At 38.0% G+C, this 12,912-nt stretch overlaps 1 protein-coding gene across 7 annotated transcripts in view; it reads right to left on the bottom strand.

Moving 5' to 3' along the window:
- Window positions 1–12,912, bottom strand: part of UTRN (utrophin) — a 541,342-nt gene that overhangs the window by 100,013 nt on the left and 428,417 nt on the right. For 4 of the 7 annotated variants that reach the window (XM_075203650.1, XM_075203649.1, XM_075203651.1 and 1 more), the window contains 4 exons: window positions 10,278–10,424; window positions 3,841–3,919; window positions 2,147–2,207; window positions 1,235–1,291 (listed from right to left, as the gene is read on the bottom strand). In XM_075203650.1, the coding sequence (XP_075059751.1) occupies window positions 1,235–1,291; window positions 2,147–2,207; window positions 3,841–3,919; window positions 10,278–10,424 (344 nt within the window). The remainder of the gene's footprint in view (window positions 1–1,234; window positions 1,292–2,146; window positions 2,208–3,840; window positions 3,920–10,277; window positions 10,425–12,912) is intronic. The other 3 variants (XM_075203652.1, XM_075203653.1, XM_075203655.1) reach the window with 1 other exon arrangement.

Here is a 12,912-nt window from a genome sequence, read left to right as displayed (position 1 = left end):
CTGTAAAAAAAAGGATGGGGGTATGGCTATGGACTAAGAGGCACACTGGAGTGACTCACCGCATCCCAGGCTAAACAAGTACTAATTGCAGCATTTCCATAGCTATAGCACATTACCTGCCTCCCAAATATCTGGGGACCCCCGGAGTGATGTATCCTTAATTTAAAACACCTTTACCAAGTCCAGGCAGGCATAATTTCTTTAAACGTTCGCCCTCCATACAACAAGCACAAGATAGTAGCGGTCCCCATAATTTAGATCAGGGGAATTCCACAAAGAATAAAAGTAATGGATCTCCAAACAAGTTTGTACTGATGTCCATAACAATACTGATACTACCCATTCAGACTGAACTGGGTAAAGCCACCAAGGAACTCAGACATTAAACAATTGCCCTGTGCATCAGAGTGTCTGTGCCTGAAACAGAAAGGCAAAGTAAAAGTGTAAAGTACATGTGGTCTCTGATATTAATGATGTATACTACTAGATGGATACCTTGCCTAGATGACAAGAATATGCCAATGAGTGTGTTCCATGACAGAGCTTCAGCTGCTGATGCAAAATGTATGGACTTTGGATGCATTATGACAGACTCTGATATTCAACCTTCAGATTTCTTCTATTCTGTCTTCAAATCACTCTTCTATCTCCAAAATCATACTCTCTCGTCACCATCTACCTTTCCTACATGATTTTAATGAGTTTAATTGATTTACATTTCTAAGATGTTTCAGGTTAAGTGTTCTACTCAATCTATATAAAATTGAGGAATCTGTATCTGTATTTCTATCTTTTTGCTCTTCTCCTATGAAATAAAAATATAAATTACCTGCAAATTTATACCCTATCAAAGTGAAAGTTTCCTTTAAATAAATGATTAGGAATGGAAATATATGTTCAATAAATGGCCAGCAACAATCCGCAATCATCTTTATTTTAAATGTTATTTAGTATTTATAGAAATAGATCTTTGTGCTACATAGATAATTTTTAAATCTGCAGTTCTTGTAGCTTGATTTCCTAGTTCCATATTCCAATATGGAATAAAATCTACCTACATAGACTTTCTCTCACAATCAGTTGCACGTCTACGTTAGAAAGATGTTAGATATATTACTTTTGTTTGCTTCCTATAAGCACCATTTAAGTCATTGTTGAATGTTGAAGAGCCTTGAAATATACCATAGACAAGACACATGCTTCTAGGTTACATGCACACACACTTTACTCTTACCTGTTCCCAGGATACAAGTTTGGACTCAAAGGCTTACTGCAATCTTCGCTGTAACATCTTATAGATTCAAAGAAACCACTTACTTTTCTACACAATATAAGGTGTAAACAACTAATCTACCTTCTTGTTATATTGAGTTCTAGACCACTGTGTTGTTACAGATATTCTACAATGCACATCATGGAAGAATTGCAATATTGCAGCCTAGCAACAATATTTATTTCCAATATGAGAACTAATCCTAGAAATAAAACAATTATTTAGCAACAATTACACTTTATCTAAACAATTTAAGCAATCTATATATATCTATACACATAAGATTAAAATTGAGGGACTTTTAAACATTGTTAAGCATAATGTTTACCTCAAGTCACATTTGGGTGCCAAATATTGCATATTTTACCAGCAGAATTTGGCTTTTCTTGTTCTGTGGGAAATTTTCTGAATTTCCTCTTTCATATTTGTTCTACTTGTTATGCCCCTTTGATTTTGTGTGCACAGGGCACTGTATAATAAAAAAAATACTGTGCGCAGAAACATGAGTTGTTCTTATAATTTAATTTTGAAAACACTAGGTAAACAGAAATATGTCAGCATCTAGGAACACCTTCTGATGATGGTGTTCATAATGTACATCTCTCTTCTCTATTAAAATAAACTAAAATAACCTCCTGGATAAGGTTTTAATATCTTGCTTTAGGATAAAAAAAGGAATTAGCCCAAATGTTCAGTCTGCCAGGTCTGGTCACCTGTATTACAGTTTGCTGTATCTTGCTTGTCAAGATAAATCCCTAAATATGCATTTTTTTTTCCATAAATGTAATGACGTTTAAAACAAAATGATATGGTACTTGTTTGTTTAATCAAACACAATAAAAACAGTAAAATATAATAAAGAATAAAACTTACTTTATATAGTAGGGCACTTTGTTCAGTGAAACAGATCGTTGCCATGGAAGCTGTACAGAAGCTGAGAGTGGGAAGGAAAAAAAACAAGGTGTACTAAATGTTAGTTGCAAAAAGAGGGCTATGGAGAACACACACAACAAAAAGTTAACTTGCTTTTCAGGGTTTTTTGTTTTTTTAATTATTCATAACAAGGCTTAGGGAATTGAGTAACATATGGCAAATTAGATACCTTACCCAACAAGTATTTCTTAGTAAAACTGAAATATTTATACCTGAGTATGTATTTTAAAACACAGAAGGCTTGGCTATATTCTTAGAGCAATGCTAACTTATTAATGTACAAGAATGATAGATATATTGTAAAAATAAGCTTGTAGAGGAAACTGTAATAAAATACTTCAATATTGTAATCATCATCATCAACATTTACTTACACAGCGCCAACACATTCCATAGTGCTCTACAATTGGGAACTTTTTTCAAGCTGCACCCACTCTGTGGAATTCCTTTCCTCGCACAATAAGACTTTCTTCTGGTCTACACACTTTCTAGCGTTCTCTGAAAACCCACCTCTTCAGGCAAGCTTATAGTATTTCTTAACCACCATCTTAACCTCACTGGGTTACCCTATTACTGCCCTTTACTCAATTCACACAAGACAACAACCCTCTGACCCCCTGATCAACATTGCTGTGTGACTGGATCATATAGCATACTAATTACTTTTTACCTTTGCAATCTGGCTTGACTGAAATGCAATATGTAGATTTAACCTCATATATCAACCACCGATTGTCCCTTAGATTGTAAGCTTGTGAGCAGGGCCTTTCACCTCTCTGTCTGTTTTACCCAGTATTGTTTATTACTGTGTTAATATGGGACCTATCAGGTCAGATGTGATCTGATTTGCCCTGTTCTTGAAGAACCAGACAGATGCAGAACCCTTCTTTTGGACAAACACTGCAATCAAGCTCCAGTTTCATGACTAAACACCTGTAACACTGCTCTACTACCTTATAAATAGTAAGGAAATGGCAGTATTGTGGTATCACAGAAAGAATAGTCAAGGATTACATGAAAATTGCACCCAAAACTGATGAAATATGCTGAGGAAAACCCAGTTCCAAATTATTACATACCAGTGGCAGAGTTGTGAGGCTAAATGGCAGTTCCTCCACGCCCTAAGGTCATTCACTGCTTTTCAGCTTTCCACAATTTATGATCAATCTGGCAACATGTTTATGGAGGATAACACACTGCCTGTCTGAAAAAACCTGCAGCAAACATAACAGGACTCCTCTAGCTCCTATAATATTTTTCAAACAGGCAGTTTGTTGTCCATCTACATCAATCATTCCCAAATCCAGTCCTCATGGACCCCTAACAGTACATGTTTTCCATATCTCTTTGCTGGAGCACAGATGTATTCATTAGTAACTGACACATTTTGAACGATCCACAGGTGGTACCTGGAAAACCTGCACTGTTAAGGTTCCCTGAGGACTGGAGTTGGGAAACAGTGACCAACATCAAACTGCCAGTGTGAGTGTGTGGAAGCAAGCTGGGCAAAGGTGTCTGCACATATGAGGTTGGGGAACCTGCCTGATGGCATTAAGTATTTTTTTGGAACAGGGTTGGTAATTTAGTACATTTGATCTTAGCTTCTCGTTATCGACTTTACATTTTAAACTTACTAGACAGAAAGTGTTGGGAGACAGGACCAAAATCCTGATGTGCTTCTTGAAGCTGTTTGAGACGTTCTTCAACTGCAGCCTACAAAACAGACAAATTAATTGAAGAGAGTGCAAGATATATGTTCTGTAAAATCACAAACTGTATTTAAATAGCATAGGCATTATTGCATGCAAACTGTTATACCCTGGCCAAGTAAATGAAAATAGTTACACAGCGATAGAAAAGATAATACCAGCCTGAAAAAGAATTCTGAGACATCAGAATAGTCACTGTAATGGCTATTTATTTGTAAACCAAAAACAATAAAGGCTTTTTAATGTATCTCTAGTGCCAATATTAACTCCTATTGTACAGTAGCTGTACTAGCAGTAGTGTGCCCATTCTGCTGCCTGGTCTGACAAGTGTAAAGGCTCCTTCTTATACTTTACACAAACAAACAAACAGTTGCATATGACTAATATACACTACATAAGACAAACATATTGCTAATTTAAATCATTATTATATAAAACCGTAAGATAGATTATCATCATCATAATCATTTATTTATATAGCACCACTAATTCTGCAGCACAGAACAGAAAAGTAGCGCTGTATAGACTTTGTAATCTAGGGCCTGATTCATTAAGGATCTTAACTTGAGAAACTTCTTATTTCAGTCTCCTGGACAAAACCATGTTACAAAGCAAGGGGTGCAAATAAGTATTCTGTTTTGCACATAAGTTAAATACTGACTGTTTTTTCATGTAGCACACAAATATCAACTTTAAATTTCAGTGTACAAATAAGCTATCAAGTATTTGTGTGCTACATGAAAAAACAGTCAGTATTTAATTTATGTGCAAAACAGAATACTTATTTGCACCCCTTGCATTGTAACATGGTTTTGTCCAGGAGACTGAAATAAGAAGTTGATCAAGTTAATATCCTTAATGAATCAGGCCCCTAGACTTTTGCTATATTTTCTGCCAGTTTTTGAATATTATGTTGTCTGCCTATCCAGTTGTTGCGAAAACAAGTTCCAGCAAAAACTGCCAAATGCTGACAGGGCATACTGGGTTTTGTAGTTCTAGAAAGACACAACTTTGCCTACCTCTCGTTTAAAGTACTGTTGTACCGTATATAAGCAATGTAAATTGTAATAGATAAATGATTATACTTATTATACAATTGCTAACAATGTAGAAATTACTTATTTAGACATCTGAAGCAAAAGAGAAAATGTATTATCTTTTGGTAAATGAATGACCTAGATTGTTCTGGGCCGAGGTAAAAAGCTGTCCTATTGTGTCTCATTATAAGATTATAGGTACATTGGGGTTTTATAGTACATTCTCTAAGTGTCCCGTCATCTGCAATACTTCATTAATTGCATTTGATTGCAATAAACTAGACATGCAATGTACCGCATCTGTATATAAGTTATTAAAATGTATCACTTGTGTTGGATTTTTATACAGCTATTTTTTGTGAAAGAGTTCTGATTTGACTTAATTGCCCCCCCCCCCCCCCCACAAACCCCTCCTTCATTTTGCAATGCCTCTGCTATTAAAACTAAAATCCTTGTCCAGTGCAGGGTCAGCATGTCTTTGGGGACACACCGTCCATCCTGTGAAAACTAGATTTGTTTTAATCAACATTTTGCATGGGTGGCAATAAAGCAGATTTCTCTTCTGCCAACTTTTGCAGCTCTCAATAACAGCAACATGATTTATGGCGTTACAACACTGCTTACAAATTGCATCCAATATATGTATCACAGAGGTGCCAGGGAGCACCAGATAAATACATAAAAATTACAAATGGAGGGTATCAAAGTAAAATAAAACCATGCCCAGTAGAATAATTTGCTTCTCGCTAGACTGACAGAAACAAATTAGCACACACAAGATCTGGATCTGCATTTCTGGATTTGCACAGCAAAATCGTAAAAAGACAATATAATGCAAACCTAATCAGTGAAGGGGCTTTTAGACATTTTAATACATGTCCCTAGTATTATTTTAATATACCAAGTTTACTAATAGAACCCACCTTAGATCATGTCTATCAGTTACAGGTCCAAATAAAATTAAAATGTATAACTTAAAATGTATAGCTGGTTATGGCACACAACCATCATCGCCCACATTGTATAGTTGTATGTAATTTCCTCCCCCTGCCGAAGCGTCATTCCTGCGCCATTACATCTACATAGTGATTTCTCGGACATCAGGATATTAATAATATTTCCTGACATCAGAGATCATGCTGTGATTGGGGGAAGCTCTTAGAAATGTAAAAAAAAATGTTTAGGCTCTTGAAGATATTTAACGGTACTGTAACCTGAAAAGAATACAGAATAGTAGGTATATTCTATTAGGGGCATGTTATATTAACATTGCTAAAAAGTTGCAGTTAACCCTTAGCTATGCACTTATTGCCTGTTGGAAGTGAGGGTTAGTAGAGGCAGCACATAGTTAATTTTTAGTTTTACGTGAATAACCCTTTAAATCTATTTTTGCACCATCAAGCTTTCAAGTGGCCACTGGGAAATTGCAAATAAGTGGTTCCGGGTATAGAAGATGTTTTTTCAAAATATTAACTAATTTTTAGCATTGACAGAAGAATATGATGGGTCCACCAGAGCCACAGACCAGCCAATGTTTGTTTTCTATTCGCTACTTGAATAAAAAAATCATTTTATATGTTACAGTAATAAAATACATGTATACTGAAGAAAAATCTTATTTAAAATAAATTGTTTGTGGTGAAATATCATGTGTTTATTCAGACGAAGTGTATCTTGGCCAATTGTATTTAGTGTTCACAGCTACTTAATAATCAGAATTAACTTCACACTTTGTTGTGAACAATTTTGAAGGACTCTGCTGATTAACAGGTCACTTATAGTTGGTTACAAAGCAGAAAACCTTCCATTCCTTAGACCTATTTCTAATACCATTTTGTTGTGTGCAATAATCTTAATTTAGATGGATAAAGAGACATCTATAATACACACAACATAGTAAGTGGGGTAAGGGTCTCCCACTGTAAAGTATATAGATATTAGAAATCACCAAGGAACTGTGTTACCATATAAAAGCACAAGGCCAAATGCTATTATACAGGTTGCAGAAATCAGAGATGACTTCTAATATTCATAACAATTTACATTTCAGGGCGCATGTTCACTTATAACACAAATTTTTTCATAAGAACCCACTGTTAATTGGCTGCTCTTAAATTGACCTTAGTCTCTCTCAGTCTGTGTGTGTATGTTAGGGAATTTATACTTAAGCTCCAATGGGGCAGGGACTGATGTGAATGAGTTCTCTGCACAGCGCTGCAGAATTAGTTGCGCTATATAAATAGCTGATGATGATGTTTATGCAGATATTATTTACAGGGGTTTATACATATGAAACACTGTAGGGGTGGAAGAATGGCTGATCACAGAACAAGTTGGATTTATAAACTTTGTTTAAACCAGAAGTGAATTTTAATATGTCATCTTCCTGCACCAGTTTAACAAGAGCCTCATATTACAACTACATTATCTAATTCTCGGTCTGTAACTTCCTGCTTGCCTCCATTCCCCTCCCCATATTATGATACAGGCTCTCACTTACAGCTCCCTTCCTTACTTACATAATAATATGTCCAATTATACTTACACTGTGTCAAAATACTCATCTCCTGAAATATTCTGTTCTGCTGTGCAAATTCAGGTGAACGGATTGCCCAGGGCCTGATCAACCACTAGGCTGACCAGGCTGCAGCCTGGGGCGCTGGGTCCCGGGGGGCGCGGCACTGTGGGTATTTTTTTTTTAAAAAAAAAAAAAATTTTTTTTTCTTCATTCATTTTTTTTCTATAGGGAGGGGGGGGGAACTGCCCTGCATATCTATAGGGAGGGGGGAGAACTGCCCTGCATATCTATAGGGAGGGGGGGGAACTGACCTGCATATCTATAGGGAGGGGGGGGGAACTGCCCTGCATATCTATAGGGAGGGGGGGAACTGCCCTGCATATCTATAGGGAGGGGGGGGAACTGCCCTTCATATCTATAGGGAGGGGGGGGAACTGCCCTGCATATCTATAGGGAGGGGGGAACTGCCCTGCATATCTATAGGGAGGGGGGGGACTGCCCTGCATATCTATAGGGAGGGGGGAACTGCCCTGCATATCTATAGGGAGGGGGGGAACTGCCCTGCACATCTATAGGGAGGGGGGGGGGGAACTGCCCTGCACATCTATAGGGAGGGGGGGGGGAACTGCCCTGCATATCTATAGGGAGGGGGGGGGGGAACTGCCCTGCATATCTATAGGGAGGGGGGGAGAACTGCCCTGCATATCTATAGGGAGGGGGGGAACTGCCCTGCATATCTATAGGGAGGGGGGAACTGCCCTGCATATCTATAGGGAGGGGGGGGAACTGCCCTGCATATCTATAGGGAGGGGGGGGGGGGGAACTGCCCTGCATATCTATAGGGAGGGGGGGGAACTGCCCTGCATATCTATAGGGAGGGGGGGAACTGCCCTGCATATCTATAGGGAGGGGGGGAACTGCCCTGCATATCTATAGGGAGGGGGGGGGACTGCCCTGCATATCTATAGGGAGGGGGGGAACTGCCCTGCATATCTATAAGGAGGGGGGGAACTGCCCTGCATATCTATAGGGAGGGGGGGGAACTGCCCTGCATATCTATAGGGAGGGGGGGAACTGCCCTGCATATCTATAAGGAGGGGGGGAACTGCCCTGCATATCTATAGGGATGGGGAGAACTGCCCTGCATATCTATAGGGAGGGGGAACTGCCCTGCATATCTATAGGAAGGGGGGGGAAACTACCCTGCATATCTATAGGGAGGGGGGGAACTACCCTGCATATCTATAGGAAGGGGGGGGAAACTACCCTGCATATCTATAGGGAGGGGGGGAACTACCCTGCATATCTATAGGGAGGAGGGGAACTACACTGCATATCTATAGAGAGGGGGGGGGGGGTAACTACCCTGCATATCTATAGGGAGGGGGGGGACTACCCTGCATATCTATAGGGAGGGAGAGGGGGACTGTCATACAAATCTATAGGGTGGGAGGGGGGGGCTGCCATGAAAATCTATAGGGAGGTAGAGAGGTTGATATGTATGAAGGAGGGCAGAGGAGGAGGGCTGATATATGTGACTGGGGGAGTTTTGATGTGACGGGGGGGGATAGCTAGCTAGCAGAGTGGAGGTAAGGAAAATAGCTGCAAGGGGGATGGATGCAGGGTGGGAGGTAAAGAAAATGGCTGCAGCAGAGGTTAAGGAAAATGGCTGTGGGGGGGGGGGGTTGTGGTTAAGGAAAATGGCTGCAGGGGGTATTTAAAAAATAGAGCAGCTTTGGGGGGCAGAATCTCATGATTGTGTGGTGGTCACATGGGTGGTCTCAGCAATCAATAGAATACTAAATATTAGTGAGATGGGGCTGGTAGAGGTTTGTATTTGATTGACAACAAATATTCAGATATTGCTTATATAGGCCTGTCCAATGGGATACTTTTAGCTGGCCATAATGGAGTGTTTTGTTTTAACTAAAGGGCCTAATCATTCAGGGTTTGCATTATAATACATTTTTGCATTTTCAAAAAAGGACGCCAACTTTCCAGAAGCCAGCGAGAGGATAACAAAGTTGCAAGAGAGAAGAGCAAGGACAGGTAAGAGACAATGGCACAATCTGTCTAAATTTGAATGCTGGAGAATACACCTGAACATTCATATTCAGGAGTGTTCCTATACACCTATATATTCGGAGGAGGGAGGGGAGGGGGGGGGGGGGGGGGGCGCTGCGGCCGTATTAGCCTAGGGCGGCCAGAACCCTTAATCAGGCCCTGGGATTGCCTATAGGTTGTCTAGCCTCACTCACTCCTAATCCGATCACACACAGACATGAATGAGAATGAATGCAATATGTGCTCTGACCCTAGTCAAACACATGTAAAATGTCATTGGGATGAGGCAAATATTGTAAATGTGGGCTTACTTATGTGTTTTAGTTTGTTTGAGCAGAAACAATGGTGCAGCTTTTTCCCTGACCTAATAATACACCTGTGGATATGTATGATCCTCATCAAATCATTCACAGTGATTCAGTGGTGAAAAGTGCATAATGTTACAACAGCAGCCACTTTACATCACATAATAAATGTATTATAAACATCCTAGCAGGATTACATAAAATTCCGAGCCCTGATTGAAGCGATATTTGTAAGCGTGATGATGTGCTGCTGTATTTCAAAGCACATTTATCATACACTTTTGGAATATTAAATGTGAAAATCTTTGGGCAGGCCTTATTCAAATCAGATGCAAATTATAATAAAAAAAATCAGGGCGGTATTAAAAATGATTTCAGTAGCTTAGCTGAAGAGGAACTACAAAGCATGTCGGATTCTACAAGATAAGACAGTTATACCTGTAGGAGCTTCCACCTGACGTTCAGGTCATCCAATTGGCGAGTCATTTTAGCAGATGGCTGAATATCTAAAGCCGAAAGCTGACTAGCCACATCATTCACTGTCTTCACTTTCAAGCTAATGGGCGCCATTTCCTCTCCCAACGCCTGTCACAAAACACAGCACAAAAAGAAGAGAAGAATATTTAAAACCACAGCATTGTAAAACTTTGACAGGGAATGTTGAGAGGTGATTGTAAATTGTACTGGGGTGTTTTTATTTGGAGAGGTGTGCAAGTATTTGCAAGAATTGTGGAATGCATAGTTCATATTCATCAAATTGTATTTAACTAGGTTATATAATGTAAAAGGTACATTTCATAACGAAATTCTAAGTGGATCTGTATTTTGGGATACGGGGATGAATGTATGATTGACATTTATTTTTTAAAATATTGTATATCCAGGGCTGGTAAGCTGTGATTAATGATGGAAAGTGGCATGGATAGTACATAGCACAGTTTGAAGTTCGGATTGGAAGCCGAATCAACTATTGGCATGCTGGGTGCCCTATATTGTAGGTGTTCTATTCCTTCTGCATGGGGAGATTTCAAAAGGGAAATATGAGATGATAACAGCTCATAAAATCACAACTGCAGATTAAAATAAGATGCTTATAACCATCATATTATGTTGATCTATAAGCAGCAAGCACAACCTAATTGAGGAAGTTTACATTTTTGCCTCTAGTGAGAACATTTCTCTTTCTTCCAAAATTAATTTCAGAATCCGCTTTAAAAAAACAAACAAAAACAGGCTTTAGAAACTTGATGTCTGATAGCTATGATGTTCATCTTTTAGATGTGAGCTAAGCCCCATACTTAACACAAGTCATAATCGTGGAGCAGCTCAGTGGGCAGCACTAGATAAAGAAGATGGCATTCTGGTAAAGAAAGAGCTAGCAAGACTATGTAGGAGATTTTACTAAATTTTGATTTTCCAACCTTTTTTAAAGTGACCAAAATCACTATACAATGTCCTAAAAAGAACGAAGCAGTAATTTTTAGTTATTTCATCATTTTTAAAAAGATTACTTTGCCAGCTAGTAAAACTCAATATGCAAGAGCTTTTCACATTTAATTCAATGGGCACATTCATTTCAATGGTATTTCCAGCTTGTGTAGAAATTTCACTTAAATTAAATATCGAATTGAAACAAATGGGAAGAGCTCTTGCATTTTGAGTTAAATTACTAGCCAAATGAGTTATTAAATACAAGTCTGACATTTGGACACCAAGCTGGAGATGTCAAATGTGTTTTTAAATTATCCTGCTTTTTTGTGCTTCCATGAACCTGTTATTCCACAACAGCATTATCTGGCTTTTTATAAAATTAATAGAGACTCAAAAGCGGTTACTTTATTTGCCAATACTGTGTGATTATGCTGAATATTGAAAACCCCCACTGCAATTTCATTAACAAAATAGTAGCAAACTTTCAATGTTGTGCAAAATCAAGGTGACAACAAGTGAATTAATCATTTAATTATTGACTTCCAAATATCTATTGGATGTGGGGTAAAAACAATTACAGCTGCTGGGGCTTTAAAATCAAAGGAACATGGTGTTTTAATGTAAGGGTTTTCCTTAACTAACCCATTTGGCTAGCAATGAAAAAAACTTCATTTACTTTCACATTCACTTCAATGAGTCCATTCATTTAATTGGGGATAGTAGAGCACCAATGGAAACACCACTGAAAAATAGGCATGTTCATTTCAATGCTGCTACTTGCATAAAAATTAATTTCATTGATTTAGCGGTTTATGATGATTTTGGTTTTTTAGAGAGTTTGAAAACTAAGTTTTCTAGTTAGATTTACCTTTTAATAGATCTGGTGATTAGAAAATTGACCTAATTACTATAAAAAATGTTGTTGACAAAGCTCTAACTGTAGACATACATCATGAACTAAAAACTACTCCTGTACCCTACTACCTGTTGTACATACTTTTAAAGCTCTAAATCGAAATACTTGCATAACAATCATAATATTAATAATAATGGGTTTTCTTTCAATTATAGGTTTATATATTTATAGTATTGAATAAAAAGCATCACTCATCATTTATTCTTTTTGTGTTTTTGTGTTTATGAAACCACTATTTATATATGTTATATTGCAGAATTTTTTTGACAACAACAATGTATCTTCATCTAGTACACTTTTTAAATTGTTCTATGACACATGCACAAACTGAAACACAATCATGACAGTTGTATTCTGTAAGACAAGTTTGTTTCGAACAAGAAATACATATGCCACATATATCATATTAAATTGATAAATATATTCAGATTTGAAACATTGTCTTAGGTCAGTTTATAGTATATGATCGATTCCCCACTACCTGTATAATATTCTCTCTCTTATAACATCAAAGCTACAATTTGACCCTTGCAGAAAACTCATTTCTCTGGATGGATAAGACAGCATCGTTGAGCTTGTCATAAGTCTATAAAATGCATTCGCTTTATACTGGTCCTTGGTGTAGCCTCATTCAAGTACAATAAATGCTATTTCAAGTTTTTTATTTTAAGTGATATTATGTGCCCTGGTTTTCTTAGGACAGGCCACATTTTTAAACTGCAGGTC

Source organism: Mixophyes fleayi, chromosome 3, assembly GCF_038048845.1.
Source record: "Mixophyes fleayi isolate aMixFle1 chromosome 3, aMixFle1.hap1, whole genome shotgun sequence".
Classification (NCBI taxonomy): domain Eukaryota; kingdom Metazoa; phylum Chordata; class Amphibia; order Anura; family Limnodynastidae; genus Mixophyes; species Mixophyes fleayi.
This window is presented reverse-complemented; position numbering and strand designations above follow the sequence as displayed.